This window comes from Hoplias malabaricus, chromosome 18 (assembly GCF_029633855.1).
Source record: "Hoplias malabaricus isolate fHopMal1 chromosome 18, fHopMal1.hap1, whole genome shotgun sequence".
NCBI lineage: Eukaryota > Metazoa > Chordata > Actinopteri > Characiformes > Erythrinidae > Hoplias > Hoplias malabaricus.
The window spans coordinates 12,768,873-12,789,615 of NC_089817.1; the positions used below are offsets into that span (position 1 = coordinate 12,768,873).

The following is a 20,743-nucleotide window of genomic DNA, read 5'->3' on the forward strand; positions in this document are numbered from 1 at the left end:
CAGAGACAACAGCTAATGCATTAGTTAAAAGCTTGGCACGTGCTGCTTCATAAGAACTTTAACCTGAATGTGGTGCAGTCTTTGATAATTGAGGGTGTATGTTATTTAAGGGGGGCGGCACGGTGGCGCAGCAGGTAGTGTCGCAGTCACACAGCTCCAGGGGCCTGGAGGTTGTGGGTTCGATTCCCGCTCCGGGTGACTGTCTGTGAGGAGTTGGTGTGTTCTCCCCGTGTCCGCGTGGGTTTCCTCCGGGTGCTCCGGTTTCCTCCCACAGTCCAAAAACACACATTGCAGGTGGATTGGCGACTCGAAAGTGTCCGTAGGTGTGAGTGTATGAGTGAATGTGTGTGTGTCTGTGTTGCCCTGTGAAGGACTGGCGTCCCCTCCAGGGTGTATTCCCGCCTTGCGCCCAATGATTCCAGGTAGGCTCTGGACCCCCCGCGACCCTAAAATTGGATAAGCGGTTACAGATAATGGATGGATGGATGTTATTTAAGGGGATAGTCAAGGGTTTTTTTTTGTTGTTGTTGTTATTATTATCATTTTTTTTTAAATTGGCAGTGTGTAGCATGAATGTTGGTGTTTGTTATATTACTGCATTATTTTTATTCCAAGCCAGCAATTTTTTTAAAACTCTCATCAAGAGAGAGAGAGAGAGAGATCAAGTCTGTTTCAGGTAAAGCTACCTCTTAATTAAAGCCACTTCCAAATATAATAGATTTACATAACTCCGTTGAGACTCTTTAACACCAGTATTTTCTATTGTTTGATGGCACTGACCGTCTTTGGCCGTCTTTGATGAGGGCATTCCATGATGATGCCCTCAGTTTTGACTGTTTTTTATTTTTTTTATTTTTTATTTTTTTTGTAACTGAGGAAAAGGACTGCAACTGCCATTTAATAAAAAAACATCTTATGGATCACATTTTTACATTGTGTTATGAACATCCTGACCACAGGTTCTGGTAGATGTATCAATAAAAACTGTAAATCGTTAGATCAGTAGCCTATGCATTGGCCCTATCACCGCAAGATCGCAGGTTTGAATCCAGGTGATACTCCAGTCCTCTGAGGTCTAGAGCCATGGAAAGCACAATTGGCTTCATTCTCTGTGTGGTAGGACAGCCCCCCTCTCCCCTTCACTGTCAGTGGTGCTAGCTAGTTGAGACGTCTGGCAGCTGATGTGACAGATTTAGGCTCTTTGAGTTCTATTCTGATGTGCTAAACTCTTCATTGTCCAAGTATCAATGGCAGATTTTAAAAAAGGTGGTAATTGGATCATGTGTCTCAGAGGAAGCACATGTTCACTTCAACCCTCCTGAGGGTGTGCAGTTGGGGGAGATTCACTGAGAAAGTGGAACTGGAGATGACTAAAAGCTGCAGAGAATATTCTGCAAGAATTTGTAAGAAAAAGAAAAAAGAAAACTATATTATTTTGATCAAATGTGATTCACAAGGATATTTTATAATCCTGAAAACATCTTATATACCTTAGCAACAGGAAGAAACAAAAATTCTGAAAGACCATGTTCGACAGAACCAAATGAAGATCGCTAGTAGCACCTCATCTAAAATGATATTTAGCAAGTTTTTTAAATACAGAAAATATATTTAGACAAACTTTCATCTTCTTTCATTTAATTATACTTTTCTCAAAATCACCATCAGAGGATCCGCACATCAGAGGGAGAGTAACTCTGGGTTCACTGATTCATATTGATAGCTTCTGTGTGGCTGGAGAAGACATTAGCTTGACGCCACCTTGGAACAGGACAAGTTTAACCCCTCCTGCCCACTCCAGACGCTCCGGCATTCCCCCTCTCATCTCTCGTTGTGGGTCTATGCTGTGATTAATGGTTTGTTGTAAGCAGTGGAACAAGAGAGGCATGTTAATTTCGTTTCATTTATGGGGACAGTGCTTAAGAGAGACAGACCATAAATCACTATTCCCCTGGGCTGGATCTTATCACTGCTAATTGATATGCAATGTGTGATGACTGGAAAAAGGACAAAGTGGCTCAGTTCAGCACAAACACTGACAGGCTTGATGCCCTCATCTCTGCTAAACACCAATGTGGAACTCCTTATGTGGATCAAATGTGCTGAACTAGTTTGGACTGTAAAGGTGTATATTGCAAGGTGAGGGTTAAATGGTGGTTGAAAGTAAGTTGTTCAAATGATTTCCATTGTAATCATGGTCTGTAGTGCACAGTCTTATCGAAATATCAAAATTAAAACATTTATCACTGTAGGGTTTGTTTAGAGTCATTATCATCATCATCATCATCATTATCTTTTCCGCTTATCCATTTCAGGGTCGCGGTTAGAATAATTATGTAACATGACATTTATAGTTTAAAATGCTACACTAACGAGCTGGACTATGGAAGGTAGAAAAGTTATATGGAATATTTTTATAAATATTTTTCGTCACACAAATATTAGCTTGAAAAAATGTAGCATTTTTCCACGCACAAAAAAAATCCAGGCTCCAGGGTGTTATAAATCACTTGTTATTTGAACAGAAAATCATGAGTATGTTTCTGGCAATGATATAGCCATCTATAGCATAATTGTTTTCGCTCTCGATGAGTGGGATGGCAAATTTATACCCACGTTACTCAAGACATTAGCCAAGGAAGGCATCTGTTAGCTGATATTAGCTGAAGAGTTAGCATTTAGTAACCTCCTCCAAGTGTGTTGAGCTGTCCAAGGACATGAAAATAGTGGCAGTTTAAAATTATACTCTGGCTGGTTTCATATTACTTGGAGGGAGTACATGCTTGTCCTCACCCTCACAAAATATAAAAATTCTTTTTTGACAAAAAAAGTTATGTTTACACTACAATTTCTCATAATTAAACTAAATGGAGTTTTGTCCAAACTATGGAGAGCTGCAAAGGAACAACTCATTTCTGGGTTGAGTGTGAATAGCTCCATTGCAGTCTTTGAGTTTTAAGCTATTTTATGATACTTGTGACTAAATGAAATGTGTGGAAAATGTGTGTGGTCTATGTGTACTAACTGCAGTGGTATTCCCCAGCTTTCCTCTGCTCTCAGTGCAATGCATCTCCTCTCCGTCTCTTCTAAATCCAATTACAGTATGGGAACTGTGCTATTGTGAAGCATCTGCTCCACTGAACCGGCAAATAATCAATCTCTCTCTCTCTCTCTCTCTCTCTCTCTCTCTCTCTCTCTCTCTCTCTCTCTCTCTCTATCATTCTCACACACACACACTCTCTCTTTCTCTCTCTCTCTCTCTCTATCATTCTCACACACACACACTCTCTCTTTCTCTCTCTCTCTCTCTCTCTCTCTCTCTCACACACACACACACACACACACACACACACACACACACACACTCTCTCCCAACGAGTATACTGGTCTTTTGCACTCAAATCTCAAAAGGTTAAAGCCGCATTATATCACTGCAAGTGGAGCAGGCAGTGTTCATGCTGGCTTGTCTTGCCCTCTCCTCCAGGAAGGTGTTGCATGTGTGAAATTGAGATAAAGGGAGCGTGTGTAATGTTAGTGAGTATTATCCTTGCAGCTGTATCAGAGATACAGTATAATCCCCATCAGACCCCTGGCTGTCTAACAGCAGCACCGAATTAGAAACAGTATTGTGTTGATGGCCAGCTGAAATAGTTTGTCTCTTAGATGCAGAGAGTTTTTTATACTTATATATGTAATTTCAGTTTATAAATGATAATTTATATTCACCTGCATTTCTGCTTTATTTCAGTGAGATCTGAGTGACAGAATACATAATATGAAAGACACCTTAGTTATTTTTGGTTTCTAAGAAGTAAAAAAGAGAACTTTTGATGTCTTTCTTCAAGCCAGGGACAGGTTCCTGTCATTACACTGCTGGATGTCCTTTGGTGAAGTCGATCAGTTCTGCTGAGTGGATCTATAGGAGTGTTTCTTCTGCTCAGACCATTGAGATTCCATGTCTAGGAAGTGGCTGTATTGATCTGATCTTTGGAGATCACAGAGAGAGAAGAGAGATTGCTTAAACAGGGATCGTGCTGAGCTTATCGATATAAGGTGTGTCCGTCACAAACAGTAGTGTGCGTGTGTGTGGGTTTGCTATCTGTTCTAGAGACATTTTAGTTCTGAGGGCTATTACTGTTATTTGTAGGAGCTAATATGGTTGAATGGTTGAAGAGAATTGATATAGGTCAGGGGCATTGATAGAGATGGTCAGCTAACTTGTCTCAGCCTGAATAGACTGTCAGAACAAAAATGCGTGGATGAGTAGAGAGCAGTTTTACCATATATTTAGCTTGTACTAATACTCTGTGCATTGTACAATTTACACTAGCAGTTTGTTTATTATATAATAGTCTATTTTTCCCTGCAGTCATATACTTTTTTAGGTTTACTTTTCTGATTTGAAGGTGAGGGCTTATTTTGTGAGTTTGGCTGTTGAACTTCAAGAAGTTCTTAAAGATACTGAATATTCCTCTTTTATGTTGTGTTGTACTCATCAGCTGCACTTTTTAAGTATAAAACTCTGCACTATGCTTTTCTGCAACTTCTGAAATTAAACTGCATTTATTCAGTAGAGCTCTGTGCAATTCCTGTGTTGTAACTGTGTGATGTAAATGTGTGTATGAAATGCGTACAAATGGATATTAGCATTTCTAAAATACTTGTGCTGGGTGATAAATGAGTCTTTTCTTCAGTCTGATGCACTTTTTGGCAGTATCTGAGCACTGCAGGGCTTTGCTCCGGAGATCAATGACTGCATAATATATTTTGGATGAACTGTTTTTTTTTTTGTTTGTTTGTTTGTTTGTTTTCATTTTTAAAAAATTTGATCGCTGATAGAAAATATAGCTCTTTATATAGCGTTTGCAGCTCTTACATATAGCTCTTTGCAGTTTTTATTAACCCAGGAAGGCTGTTTTTGGCTCCGTCTCTCAAAAGTGAGTGTCTGAAACCAGAATGATGTTGTATATATTACACAGAACATGAGCTAAGAGAATTTGCACTGGTTGTATTGACTGTGTTTGTGGGCTCTAGTCTGTGCTTCATGGCCTTTGCTCTTTCAGTGAAACACCGAAGCTTCAGCCCACTCACAGACTCTATCCAGCTCCCACACACACTCAAGTACACACACTAACACACTGCCTAACTCTATGTGCATCCGAAGATTTTTGATGACCATATCAGCTGTCTAGCACTCAACAAGCACTTAAACCTACCATTAGGAGGTTTTTAGATGACTACAATGTCTAGTATAATGTAGTTAGTGCGTATATGTGAATGTGGAGAATAAATAGATATCAAAGTCACTTCCTTGGAAGTCTTTTTTTTATTATTTTCTTTCTTTTCAATGTTAAAAGCTACCATTCTGTGATTCTGTGACCCCGGAAGCAGTATGCAACACTTTTGATTGGCTTTTGTACATGGCAGTTGAGAATAATGCTTTTCTGAAATCTAAAATCCACAAAGATTAGCAACAAAAGGTCATCTAATATGAGAAAAAGATTAAAAAATGAAAAAATGTTATATGAAAAAAGGTCATATACTTTTAATCAATCCTGTATTGTGCAGAGCTGCTATATAATAAGCCCTCAGTGCATGTATGGCCATGTCATTCATACGGACAGTTCTTTACTGTGGGATTTCTGAGAGGTCTGAGAATTGCCAGCCATTATAACTGCAGGAAAAATAGGCCAAAAATGAGCACATCATTTAGTTTTAAACTACTAGCCAGTTCTACGGCTTTTCACCAGTCCAACCTCATGAAAAATACACAGTCTGATATCTTATTAAATGTGAGTCTGTCATAACCCATGTTAAATATCATTGTTCATGGGTTTTTCTTTACATTATTGCTTGCCAATCATAGCTTATTGTCTCCTAAGTTGTAAACCACTAGCCAATGCTAATGCTAAAACACTGTCATTGGTGCTTCTGTATTTAAACTGTATCCAGACATCTGGAGAAAATATACTGCTCATACGAATGTCTCATTTACACAAGGTTTTGTAGGTGAGCAGAATGACGTTTAGCAATTCTAGGAAAGAAATGCATAAGCAGTGATGGTAAATAAATAACTGGAGGGACAGAAGTGTGTGGGTCAGCATGTTTAATGACATGGGTGCATTGTAATCTGCACTACTCTTCAGCAGGCATTAGAACAAAAATGGGGGCTCTGGGAAAAGCGAGTGCAATTTCTTTTGTTTTCCCATTTGGAATTAAGTTTCACAGTGATAAAATGTGAGGAAATAGGAAGCGAGAGAGAGCAAGAGAGTGTAAGAGGGAGAAGCAGGTACATGGAGGCAGGTAGAAGTTCATTGAAATTCCTGTGGATGCTGGAGAGAGGAGACGTGTCTGGCTGTATCAGTGTCGTGTAGTAGGAGGGCAAGACAGTGGCCAGAGGGAAATAGAGTACCTCAATATATGTGTGTGTGTGTGTGTGTGTGTGTGTGTGTGTGTGCATGTGTGTGTGTGTGCACGTGTGTGTGTGAGATAGAGAGTAAAGAAAAGGTTAATGCCACTGTTTAGAGTTATCAAGGCATGTGAATGTGCAATCCTCATCTTGCCCAGTTTAACCCCCAGTCTTCAGAGAGGTCTTTCCAGGATTCCTTTTTTCTTTGTGCCTTCTTCAGCTGATGAATTCTTAATATAAGGGAGTTGTAACATAGTTCTGCATTCTAGTGTAATATCAAGACTGATGTATTTTTCTTTACTTGTTTGTGTATTTATCTGCTATTTTGCAACCAAAATGCATTTATGATGAGTTTATGATCCCATCAAGTGCCCAGATGTGTTTTTTTTTTATTTCTTTGGCCACTTTGTGATCAGTATTTCACAAGCTGTTTTAAGAATCCTAGAAACATATCTTCAGGATAGGATTTAAAACATATTTGTTTGAATATCATTATGTTTTTATTAGTTTCAGATACAGATGCTCTGCACACAAGTAGATGGGGGTCTGATACCTTCAGTGCATTAATCAGGCCACACAGTCGGGATTCTGCTAGTTGCATTCTGAATCATAAGACTGCCACCTACTACTCGTCTTGGCAAAATAGACTTGTGATTGGTCCTTTTGTGTGTCAGTCAAATTACTTTTCCTGCAGTAGTAGGTGGTTTTTGGCCGTGTTAGTCCGGAGTACCGGACTCTCCCTAGAGAGACTGGTGATGCAAGTTTGCATGTTTTTATTAACTCTGACATTATTGCCAAATTCCTCTTGATTTTACTATTTGTAAACTTAAAAAATGGCTTATTTTTAATTAGATAAAATTCACTTTAAGGGATTTGGTCCACAGTGGATTTTGTCCCTGTTGAGTGAATGTAGTGTTATTGCCACCTAGTGGTTAAGAGGATATAACAGACAGCCTTTGAGCTTTTTGATGACTCAGACATATACATGTTCTAGAATTGTGTGTGTGTGTGTGTATATATGAAAACATATGTGTATGAAAGTATGAAATTTTCATTAGATTTGGTCTTATCATGTGGTTAGTATATACAGATATATTCTTGATGTACTGAATTACTGCAAATGTCTGAACAGTGTTTATCTATGCTCTGTCAGACTAAGCTGCACACACTTCATGATCTGAAGACCCTGTATGATCTGAGAACTCTCCCAGTGGGCTTAACAGTCAGTGTAACTGGCCCAGATACAGAGTTGGGGCAACAGAAAAGTGACAATGAAAGAAATGTAGGTGTTGTCCCATTTCTCAAACATGCAAGAGCACAAAACACAACAAATGCACACATTGTCCACTTCACTTAATACAGTGATATTGGGCTAGATATCCATACCCAGTTATATTTATACCCAAACAAAACAGTATGCCAGTTTGGGTCAGGCCAATATAAAGAGGGAAGATATAAGAGAAAAGCATGTTTTTCAATAAGTAGGTCAGAGAGGAGTCAGCAGAGCTAGTGCCTTAGCATGTTGTACTTAAAAAAAAAAAAAAAAAACCCACATCTTGAGCATCATCACTTTGTGTTATCATCTGTAAACATCTGAGAGCAGATGTCGCCATGCTCCAATTGAAACTGTCTAAAGTGTCACATCAATGTTACACATTCATTTGCTAGGCTATGTTTGACAGTCCACCTCTTTATAACTTTACAACTTTCTCTCTGGCTCTGAATCTTAGTAACTTTAAGATTTGGGGCGTCAGAACCCACAGAAGCAAGTCTTTTTGCAATAGTTAGACATATCTAGAAAATTTTGTATAACATATTGATTATTTTAATATGTTTGTATACTCTTCTATTGTTACTGCTCCAGTACAAAAGGGAAGGGGTCAACTCTCAAAAACAATGTAAAAACACACTGGTCACTTAAATTTGAGCCTGTGCTTTATATTTAGCTGTTCTGCTGAGCTGAAAACATTTATGGTTCTCAACAGCTTTTTCATTATTTGTGCAACCCACGTTTTCAACAGATTCTCACAGCCCATTTCCCACTTTTAACAGGTTTTTCTACTGTATTTCCACCTGCTCAATGCTTCTTCCCAATTTATTAACTTAAAGCAATTTTTAAAAAAATTGGAATGCTGGAGTCAAAAATGAATGTATATAATACTAATAATGATAATGATTATGTGCAATGATTTGTCATTGTACGACATACAACAAAATGTGTCTTCCACATTTAACCCATCTGTGGCAGTGAACACATCCACATGCTAGTGCACTAGGGGCTGTAAACACACACCCAGAGCAGTGGGCAGCCACCCCCAGCGCGCAGGGCACAGTTGTGGGTTCAGTGCCTTGCTCAAGGGCACTTCAGCCATGTTCCCATTGGTCTTGGGGTTTCAACCAGCAACCTTCCAGTATCAAGCCTCTAACCATTAGGCCACAGCCCCCCACTATTTAATTTGTGTGCTAATTTAATTTGTTTTATTTATTTATTTATTAGGTTATAGGTTATTACGTGATATATTAATATGTTATAACAAATATTTTCAGTTTGTGTTGTCAGTGTTGCTAAGGATCACTTTGGGTTAAATAGGATAGGAAGATGAAAATGTATTGCACTTTTTCATGTTTTTCATTTTTTTCTGTTTGTGACTTTAAGTCTAGACTACTAGAGCTTTCCATGTCCCACTATCGGAGAGGTGTGTGATTGTGTGGATGTGCGTGGGTCTACGTGTGTGTGTGTGTGTGCGTGTGCGCGCGCTCCATCTCCGTCTCTAGGAAACCACTCAGAAATGGGACAAATGCTGTGTAAGTGGAGCAGTCCCCTATTGGGCATCAGCCTTCGTGCTGGAGTGTACTGTAGATTGTGAGCCAGTAAGCGACTGTGCATCCACCCGACCCAGGTGTTTGTGTGTGTGAGCACGCCTCCCATGCGTGTGTGTACAGTGTTGTAGGGTTGTGTATGTGTGTCAGGAGAGATGCTGAGCCCCACAGACTCTGAGCTAATGTACTATTGGACCTGCATGTACAGGGAACCGAGGAAGATTGTCCTACATAAAGGCTCCACAGGCCTGGGCTTCAACATCGTCGGCGGTGAGGATGGAGAGGGAATCTTCGTCTCCTTCATCCTGGCCGGGGGTCCTGCAGATCTCAGCGGAGAACTAAGGAGAGGAGACCAGATATTGTCTGTAAGTCTATTCCCCAAAACACCCACACAACATACTCAACACTCAAAATCAAAAGGGCACACGAACCCAAAACCTGTTGTTTTGACCTGTCAGAGAGTCCTACTATCTGCTTGATGACAAACACGTTGGCTAATATTAGCTGTCTGATATATTTATTATATTTATATACACTTTTACAAACATGTGTGTGAGGATGTGGGACCATACTTGTGTAAATGTAACTACATACATGTAACAAGTATTCACTATGCTTTACCCTAAAACTAATCTTAACCTTGACCTCAGTAACAAAGAAATAACCTCGTTAAAGCACTTTATAAAGTCAGTGCATTGTTGGTCAGTGTTGTTTTTCTCAGACATTCCTATGCAGTCAGAATTATATCACCCTAAAAATGTCTAATAACTAGTAGCCATACATTGTTTATAAAACAAATAAGGCATCCATCAATTTGTATTTGTATAATACATTTTTTTCATAGCATTGTAGAGCTCGTGTCCAACAGCAGAGGGCGACATTACACCTCGAAAATCAGCACATTCAAAAATAATAGGGAAGTTACTTTGTGTAAATACAAAGTTTTTCAGAAGGTCAAAAACAATTAAGATCACAAACATGAATATGAATTCCATAGCGGATGCACAAATGGCATCCCAGTGAGTGAGATCCAGTCAGAGAGCTAATTAACACATTATAATTTCTCAGTTTGAAACCGTAAGAACTTTGTACTGCTGCAACCACAACTCTTGTATCTGATATCCTGTGGCTTTTCTCATCATTAGTACTCATCAAGGCCTAATCAACAGGATCTCATGCCTAACTATAGGGAGTAAATCTAATTGTGGAATGTCACAAACTACCCCTAATCAGACAACTTCAGTTTTGTTTTACTAATAATCAGACACTCTGATTCCCCAGACCACTCCAAATCAGATGGGCTCAGTCATTACCCCACTCACAATCAATCTCTCAGTCTGCTGCCCTAATGAGATGCCCCCGGTCTATTCAGTGCCAATCACTAACACTGGTTCTAATACTTCAGCTCAGATCAGGGTTTAGTTCAACAAGATGCTGAAAAGAGAGAAAGTGGGACAGAAAAATAGAGAGAAGAACAAGAAGGAAAAAAGTGGAATGAGAAAAAGGCAAGAATGGGCAGGAAGAGAGGAAAATGGAGAATAAATAAAGGGAGGGACTGTGATGGAGAATGGGAGGCGGAAGTATGTAGAGAGAAAGATAATGGCGTGCTGGCCTGATTTGCAGTCTAAGAATAGCTCTGATCTGTCTCCTGAGTTCACACTGTCAAATGAGTACACAGGGCATTCTGCGATCATTCAAAAGAAATCTACATAAACCAGAATGCACAGTATTCTGCCACACACACTTACTCGCACACGCTTGAGCACACGCATGCCCACACACATACATATACACACACTCACACTTTGCCAGCCCTCCCTACCAAGCACTGAGTTAGATCTCTGTTGGATCCTATTATGAGTGCTTTATAGCAGCATGGCTCTATGACTGTGCAACATGACATGTGCCAAAACTAGTTGCATTTACATTCTCCAGCCTAAACCCACCACGTTCTCCAGCTCACAGCCCAGCACCACCACTACTCCGCACATAGCTGCTTCGTTTAATGCTTAGCCTTAAGGCATATAGGTTTATATTAATTAATTAGATAATAATAAACATAACACACACAAGCATTTTGTATCCACTGATTAAAATTTGCATTGGAATGTTACTTTTCAGGGTTAATTTTATTTATTTTAATAGTATGGTCATTTGACAAGATCTAAATGTATGATATTAACAATACATGGCTCTGTGGGTGTACAGCAGGTCATAGACTTTTACTGAGTTGATTCACTGTAATAATACAGTGTATGTGTGTTTTCTGTGCAGGTAAATGGCATTGATCTGCGAGGTGCCACTCATGAGCAGGCAGCAGCTGCACTCAAGGGGGCGGGTCAGACAGTCACCATCATCGCTCAGTACCGGCCAGAGGGTAAGTGTCTGACAGCTCCCTGACCATTCATAGTGGCCAGAAGTTACAGTGACTCTTAATTTACTGAGCCACTCAGAGGTCACCCTTAGCCCCAGGCAGTGCAGGAATGTGACTCAGACAGAGGTTTTTGGGGCAATCCCGGCCTTGTACAAGTTCAATCCCTACAGTCTAACACATGGCTCAAGGAGGTTTTTTTAGTCCAGTTTTTAGCTGCCATGTTTGATTAGTGTGGTTCTGGTTTGGCTGCCGGTCTGGACATTAGAGATACTGATTCATCTGTCTGGATGCTGATAAGGTCTAGGAAAACAGATGCTACAATTTTACTTCCCACTGTTTACCTTATGGTCTCAAAGATTTGGAGTCAATCCACAACTGTGACTATACATTAGTTTAATTCTGTGATACTGGAAAAAGATATTGAAAGGTTGTGTATCAGAAGATGCAGATACTTGTATAGCATCATGGTACATGGTAATTTTATTACCACATAGGAAACTACGGAGCTAACAACATAAAACATGATAGGAAGCCTCATGGATGACAAGATAACATGCTGTTCTTAATGCTAGATTGCCATTAATGCCATTCTTTTTGTTTTCAATTATATAATTCTGCATTTCGTCTGATATCGATCCAAATCTTCTTGATCTTGATATGATATTTTCAGTATTACTGACCTGATCATCTGTAGCCAGCCAAAGCATAGTATCATTTATTAGCATGAAAGGCAAGTCATTTTATTAAATGAGCAAATCTACCACACATCTGAATGGAGATTGTTCAAAGTATTGATTCATAATCACATAATTAATAAACTAGAGGTTCTGGAAAGTTTCTGCTGTTTTGGTGAGATATTGTATCTGTGTGGTCCTAAAATATCCCCTAATAACCTGACTATTTTCCTTCCATTTGGCAATGACTATGGTGTTGATGTGAGGTGTGAATATGAGGTGTGAGGGGAGAGAGAGAGAGAGAGATGAGCGTGAGATAGCAGAGGTGTTCTGATGTTTGCTCTCTTTCTTTACTCGTCAGAACTTGCGTTGTGCTCTCCGCGCCGGGCCCCACCTCCAGCTGCAGGTTTGTGCCATGCGATCAGCGCCTGGGCCAAGAGCAGCCCCTGCAGCCCAGCCCTTCTCACAAACCTACGTACACACATACACATGACTGGAAGCTTCAACAATCCAACACAACTGACCTTCTAGAATCCTTTGGCCACTGTGGTTAACCAATGCATTTATCTATGCTTCATCCACAAAAGAATAATTTTGTAACAGCTGTTACACATGATAAAACATTCTTAGAACCAAGTCAGTTTTTCTTCTTAGCTGATGTCACAGACTTTGCCGTTAGTAGTGTCCTTCAAGCATGTTGGGCTTTCCACTGATTTTGAAAAGCTTGGTTGATTTTAAATGTGTCAGAAAAAGCACTTGCTAGCCTTCACGCTTATATAACTATTTAAGTATTTTTTTCTCGTTTAGAAAAATCTCGTTTAGCTACCAATAAAAACAAATCTGTGGTTGAAGCATGGACAGTTCAGTATAACTAGACTGTCGTAAAATGTGCCAGGAGGATTCCAGAACTCTGGTTTGTGTTTGAGTCTGGCAGTTTTTCAGTCGGGCTTTGGGGCATGGGCTTGATCCTCTTGCCCAGAGGCTGTTCTGATCATGGGGCTCTCACACAGGGAGAGGGAGGGGGGCACAGAGAGAGAGAGAGATATGTCTCTCTGGTTTTGGACCACATTTCTCACCTGTGTGCACTTCTCCCCAGTACCTGTGCCTGCTTGTTCACCTGATACCCAGCCACAGTCCTCCTTCCTGTGCTTTCCCTTGCTCTAACACCCACGTCTTCCAGGAAACTACAAACACACACAGCCATGTAGCAGAGTGCAGACTCTACAAATACATACGCAGTAACATCACACTACTATATATATATATATTATACTTGCAAATCTATCAAAAATAACTAAACCGAAGCGTGTGTTCTGTGACCTAAGCTTAGTCTGATATTAGGCTAATATTGACTGGACGTCTTGAGATTTAAAAACTTAGATTGTTACACTTGCCTTTGACACAAGACCTTTGTGAGATTTTATCTTTATTTAAAAATAACACAGAGCAAAACCAACACAGCACCAAATAAAGCCCTGACCTTTGAAAAGAGGTGGATACCAATGATGACACAGTTATGTAGAAGGAAAAACAGGAAATAGAAACAAATATGTTTCAAGGCTAGAAATATTCACATGCTTCATGATTTACTTAACATTGTATATTCAGAAAAGGTTGGAGAGCATATACAGGACTATGGATGGACTAGTCTTTAACACATACAGGTCTTAGGTTCAGATTTTCGAGACCTTGGTCAGGTTATTTTATAAATGTAGAGTTAGCTACTGTAATAATCAGTTACTGAACTAGTTTATAGTCACTAAACATCTATTTGTTCCACAGAGGAAAGACAATGAGATGTTCAGAATAAATATTCTCCCACGTGGACACTGCACTCTGCTCTTTTCTTCTCCTTTATTCCCTCTGCCCGCTGTCCCCTAAATCAGCCTTAACAATCACACCACCTTACACACACACACAAAAATCCACAGCCAAAATCACACAGCCACAGAAAACCAAGCTGTAGTTATATAGTGATGCTTTATTTGCTGCAGAGTAATTGGATATGCATTAACTCCTCTGTGTGGGCCGGTGCATGTTTGTTAGGTGTAACACATTGTCTCCTGTAACAAATGGGTGTAAATTGCTGTGTTTGATATAATCTTATATATTCCATATAATTTCTAAGCTGTGCCAAATCTTTCTAACATTAAACCATGCTCTCATTTCCTGTTCTTCCTCAGTGTCTGTGTGAATCTCATGTTGTCCTTTGGCAGACAGCAGAGGTCATCTCTAATAGCAGTGAAGCTAAGCTGAAACTGAAGCTTGCTAATGCGGCACATTATTCACGATAAGCTTTTTGTTCTGCTGCAGTGCAAACACAGTAGTCGAGTATAACCCAGTCTGGCTAATCTCACAGGAACATCTGATACAGTAGCATCATTTGCCTATGGAAAGAGCTGCATTGCACACCCCTTATGTAGGGCAGGCATTGCCACACCTATTGGCCATTGTCTAACACTGGAGTAACTGTGAGGAAGAGATTTATACTTTTTATGTGAGCCCACTTTTAAATTCCTCCTTAAGTCTGTGAAATATTTGTATTAACCTAATAGCTATTGCTGCCTAAATTTAAGTCTTAAAATTCATAACAGGATTGAACCTTTAGTTTAAGATTTTAATAGGGATAGCATTAGTACCCAGAACAAAGGAACATCCAGGTGTGCACTTGGTGCATGGGAATAATACTTCTGGAACTGCGAATTAATTCCAAACCCCACTGCAAACAATGTATCTGGAGACTTGAATAGCAATTTCAGTGGGAAGGAATCTCTATAGTATTTGAATGGTTATCTGTTCTCACCTTACTGTGAACTTGCTGAATGCCAGGGCACCAGCAGCTGATATTTCATTTCCTATTATGCTAAAAGGTGACTGAATAGAGCTTATCCTCAGATGTCTCCAGGATATAATGAGAGGCATCTCTGATTTTATTTTTTTTAATAAACCACAACCAAATGCTTGTTATGCACACACAAACATGTGTCCATCTTTGAAATTTGTAACAATGAAATAACACTGTAGATCAATTTCATGAAGATAGCCAAAACACAATCAATCCTTCATACATATGAAATGATACATTTCTTTTAAAATGTATGAAAATTACCCTCTTTGATATTCATGGAAAGGATCCTCAGTGGGGTCATGTAGTTTGGTTTCATTATGACGATGTTCATAGTAGACTAAAAGAAATCAGAACCATCAAAACCAAACTTAACTTAAAACTTCCTGTGTCCAAAGACCATTCAAAATATTCCCCAATGCAATGTATACATAATAATGTATACATCTAAAAAAAAAGATGCACAGCTAACCCTACCTAAGGTTCTGGCGCAAATGCTTTCTATAATGATTTGGATTTGGAATCATACTCAAAATAAAAAGTTAAAATGAGGTCTCTGGCTAGCACATGGAAAGAAATGCCTCTCCACACCATTACTGACCCACTGCCAAACCGGTCATGCTGGAGGATGTTGCAGGCAGCAGAATGTTCTCCATGGTGTCTCCAGACTCTGTCACATCTGTCACATGTGCTCAGTGTGAACCTGCTCTCATCTATGAAGAGCACAGGGCACCAGTGGTGAGTCTGTCAGTCTTAGTGTTCTCTGCAAATGTCAGTCACAGTGCACGGTGTTGGGGTCTAAGCACAAGCCACAAGTTGTGGACGTCGGGCCCTCATACCACCCTCATGGAGTCTGTTTCTGACAGTTTGCGCAAAAACATGGATATTAGTGGCCTGCTAGAGGTCATTTTGCTGGGCTCTGGCACTGTTCCTCCTGTCCCTCCTTACACAAAGGAGGAGGTAGTGGTCCTACTGCTGAGTCGTCGCCCTCCTACCGCCCTTCTACGTCTCCTGGTGTACTAGTCTGTCTCCTGGTATCTCCTCCATGCTCTGGACACTGTGCTGACAGACACAGCAAACCTTCTTGCCACAGCTCGCATTGATGTACCATCCTGGATGAGCTGCACTACCTGAGTAACTTCTGTGGGTTGTAGACACTGCCTCATGCTACCTCTAGGGGTGAGAGCACTGACAAAATGCAAAAGTGACCAAAGCAACAGCCAGAAAGGATGAGAACAGAGAAATGGTCTGTGGTCACCACCTGCAGAACAGCTTGTTTTGCTAATTGCTACCTCATTCTTGTCTGTTCCATTTGCACAACAGCAGAAGTGTGATTGCCTTGGAGTTACATTGTGGTGTTTAAGTGGTCCCTTTATTTTCTTGAGCAGTGTATATTGGGATATCCAACATCTGTTTGTACAAAATGTGGAAATTGGTTTAAATCCAATTGCACAATTGCTTAATATTTTGTGCATAGGTTTCTTACCATATTTCCTACCATATTAACCTTTCTAATCAGGAGCAAAGTATCTATATGTGGATGCTTCTGTAATTTTCCTCTAGAAGGAAACACATTCTAGTATGGTAATTTATTCTATTGGCACCAGTTTGAGGTCCAAGGAGTACATTAGGTGAGGTTTAGGTACGAAGCTATATGCAAGCTTGCATTTTCAGTAGAGAGCCAGTGAGAATGCTGAGCTAGTCTCAGAAAGTTTCACGTTTCCCCTTTTAGATGCTCTGATTAACTTGAACAAATTAATTATCAAACCATATCATATAGGTCACATATGCTTCAGAGAGAAAAAACATGAAACGTCAAACAACGTCTGCAAGAGTTGTCCTGACAACTTGACCAAATTTTAACTCAGATGTGGAAACCCAGGTGTTTGTCATGCTGCATTGCATGAAGAATGCTATTTTAATCATTGCAGCCCAATGACTGTAGATAGAACAGAGATAGAACAACATCTCTCAAAGCTGAGCAAAGGTCTAGCACCTATGGCTCTTTGCAGTATGACAGGTACAAACATTCCGTGCCTTAAAGCAGCCCGTTTTTAGTAAAAAAAAAATGTTCTCTTCTATATTAAGTGACTTATTAGATCACCAGATTTTTGGCATAGTATTTTATATAGTGTTACATTGTTTTATGTACCTTATGCTAAATATGCAATATATCATAATATATATATATTGATATTTACATTTGTTTTTATTAATTTAGATATTTTGTTTTCAAGTTCATATATATGTATATATTTTTATAGTTTCTATTATAAATGTACCTCCATCCTTTTGTGCAAAGACTAGTTTTTTTTTATTAGTAGTGATATTTATCCTTAACCAAATATAGGCATTTCTGTGGCTGTCAGTTTTAGCAATCATCATGGATCCTACAGGAGAGAAAATCTATTAAAACATGTTGCATTATGATAAGCATATATTTTTTCATAGTAATAAGCCATGAAATTAAGTATCATCAAAGTACTTTTATTTTCAGTGTACAATATAGTAAAACTATTTTGGAAAAGATATCTGGGGTGACATTTGTGATGCCTGTGATTTGTGATGCCTTTGTGATGCAAATGGCAGCAATATTGAAAATAAACAATTTATTGGCTTTCATTAAAGTGCGTTGAAAATAATAAACTAAAAAAATCTAAAATAATAAAATAATAAAAATCTAAACTTTTTATGTAAACCTAACTGTATTTTTTAAAAATGAACATGATACAAAGGAAATGTTTTCAAGTATATCTGTCATTTAAATGAGACCCAAATACAAACAGTCATTCAGATGTATGTTGCATTATTGAGTAGTTCATCTTTTAATGTATTAAATTTAAAGCAGTGTTTTTTTTTTTTGGGGGGGGGGGGTAGGGGGGGTAGGGGGGGCTTACAATATAAACAGTGAAATACAGTACTACAGCTTACAGTATGAACAGTGAAATAATTATGAATCAGATAGAGAGGGTTATCCATTTCCAGCCCCTCATTTTATACTAAAGTCTACAGTACCAGACAAACGTTTGTGCGCATCTTCTCATTAGTCATTATTGGAATAGGGCTAATCACTGTATAGAAATGTGTTCAAGCCCCTAATTTGCACAGCTCAAGTTATGGTCTCAAACACATTAAGAAGGTGAGCAGTTCTCCAAATTAATTCTTGACAAGGCCACAGCTGTTCACTGAAAACCATTCCAGGTGACGACCTCATGAAGCTGATTGAGAGAATGCAGAGTGCATTCAGTCAGTGTGCAAAGCTGAAATCAAAACAAAAGGTAGCTACTGTGAAGAATCTATAGTATGAAACATATTCTGGTTTGTTTGGTTATTCTGGTTTGTTGTTTTGAGTTTACTACATTATTCCATGTGTGTTCCTTCAAAGTTTTAATGTCTTCCATATTCATTTACAATGTAGAAAAAAACAAAAAACAAAGAAAAATCTTTGAATGAGATGATGTCCAATCTTTTGACTGGTACTGTACATTCACAATATGTGGAAAATGGCCCAGAACAAAGGAAAAATGTTTGGTGGGTTCAAACATTTAACTGGTATTGTGTAAATTAAGCTTAGACAGTCCACCTCTAAGTAAAGTGACATGAATAAAGTGGACGTACAATGAAGTTGAAAAAAGGATGTGGTCACACCACCTCAGTCCAACCCAATCAAACCACTTGGCTTGGGCACCTGCATGCTCTTTACTATATACAGCTACAGTTACCAGGGAAAGGATAGTATAATACAGCACTTTTACTGCAATGCAGCACTACATGCCTCAGTAACACCTCTAGTAATGTCACTGTTATAATTGTGTCAAAGTAGTTAAGTCAGATTTTGTTTCCCAATTACATTTCACAGAGACTAGAATGTTATTTTCTCCAAAACATGTCAATTACCACTAACACATGCCACATTCATTATACTGGTGCTGTCTAAATGGTAATGGAAAAGGGGTTTATTTTGCCTGTGTTATACTGTGGTATAGAGTAATAAAAATGTATATTAAAGATAAAAAATCAAAGCATCATAGTTCCACTTAAAATGGAGATGAGAAAAGCTGTGTATAGCTGTGTATGTATTTCAATAGGCGGTATTAGAATTTTGACAGTCAAATCTGATTCATACAACAATTATTTTGTTCATACAGACATTTTGTAATCAGAACATCCACTGGCATGGGAGCAATTTAATTTTTCCTTATCTCTCATGTCTCATTATGATGCAGTGGATGGCACTTCAACAACGGCTGCTAAGATAGAAATTTATTTATGGAGTCTATTATCACCCACTGAACTTTTCACAATTTTACGCCTGTGTCTTTTAATAAGAACCTTCTCTCTCACTAAAAACAACAGTTCCAGTGTGTTTGTGTGGCTGATGCTAGCCTTGCACGCTAGTATCCTAGGGGACTGATGTCCAGGACCGATTGGTGTCTTTCCTGCTTAAACACACCCGAAGACACAAATCTGCTCTTTCAGTTTTGTTGGCATATTGAAGTAGGAAAACTACTGTGCTGGATATCAGCACTGCAGGACTCGAGTTGTGCCCTCTTTGCTGTTCTGTTACCTAGTAACATATATTCAGACCTAAACAACTGTCTGAATTTGTCATTAAGATCACTTTCAGTGGAACTTTTGAAAGTTTTACTTATGAAATATATTTGCTTTGCTCTTGCACTGCCAAGATAAAGGTCTGACGTTCTCTTGAAACTCTGTGAGAAGGGGGTGGGTCTACCCAATTGAGGAAGTGTGTCTGTCTCTGTCTCTGTCTAATCTGGTATAAAACCTGACCACATGGCAGATAGTTTTGTCTTTACTTCTTTAAAACAGAAGTGAATAGAGGCACACCATCCAGGTTTTCTACAGTCAAGTATAAAAATACATTTTGGTTCTATTTTTGATCCTTGCTGCATGTGATTTACTAGTAGTTGCTAGGTAGAAAAGCAGTAATCATCAGCTTTAATACAAAACCGGTTGCATCTAGTTTAAATTGTCATCAAAGTGTCGTTCTTGTGCAACTTATGACTTCTGGTGTTAAATAGGAACACTTTTGGAATAAATCTTATAAATGTTTATGTGCATTTAATTCATTATGGCTTTGTGTAGGTGTCACGTTTGGTACCCTAAATAATATGTTGATCTTAATCTTATTTTTATTAATTTATGAAAGTAGAGAAATCTAAAATATTTGTGCACAGAATCAGAGTGGCCAAAATCCCTTGTACTAATTCAAAAGGTGACATAGGGAGCTAATATCAGAGAGAGAGAGAGGCTCATTGAGTAGATGTAAATCAGAGGATGCTTGCAGTGAAAATGAAATGTGAAGAGTCAGGAAGAAGCTGAAATTGACATTGAGAAAGACAGAGAGAGAGGTGGAGGAAAGACAGATTGTGTGGTTAGATTACCAGATAATTTTATCCGTTCTGTCTAACACCATCTGTAGAAAATTAACACCTGACTTTGTTTAGATGCTGTCAGGCACAACAAAACTCTTTCAGCTGCTGACTCATTTCATTTGCTCTGTGGCTGAATTTTGTCTTTCTCTGTCGTACTGATAGTAAGTATAAATGTAGAATAAAGGGCACACATTTAGTAAATTCCATAAAACTAAAAATTTCACC

General features: G+C 38.9%; 1 protein-coding gene across 20 annotated transcripts in view; it reads left to right on the top strand.

The window, feature by feature from the left end:
* The window catches only part of dlg2 (discs, large homolog 2 (Drosophila)), a 248,182-nt gene that overhangs the window by 193,317 nt on the left and 34,122 nt on the right, over positions 1-20,743 (top strand). For 14 of the 20 annotated variants that reach the window (XR_010796099.1, XM_066651051.1, XM_066651057.1 and 11 more), the window contains 3 exons: positions 9,438-9,594; positions 11,504-11,606; positions 12,639-12,683. Coding sequence is in view for 19 of the 20 variants with exons in the window: in XM_066651051.1 (XP_066507148.1) it covers positions 9,438-9,594; positions 11,504-11,606; positions 12,639-12,683 (305 nt within the window). In the remaining variant the exon portion in view is untranslated. The remainder of the gene's footprint in view (positions 1-9,437; positions 9,595-11,503; positions 11,607-12,638; positions 12,684-20,743) is intronic. The other 6 variants (XM_066651054.1, XM_066651061.1, XM_066651071.1 and 3 more) reach the window with 1 other exon arrangement.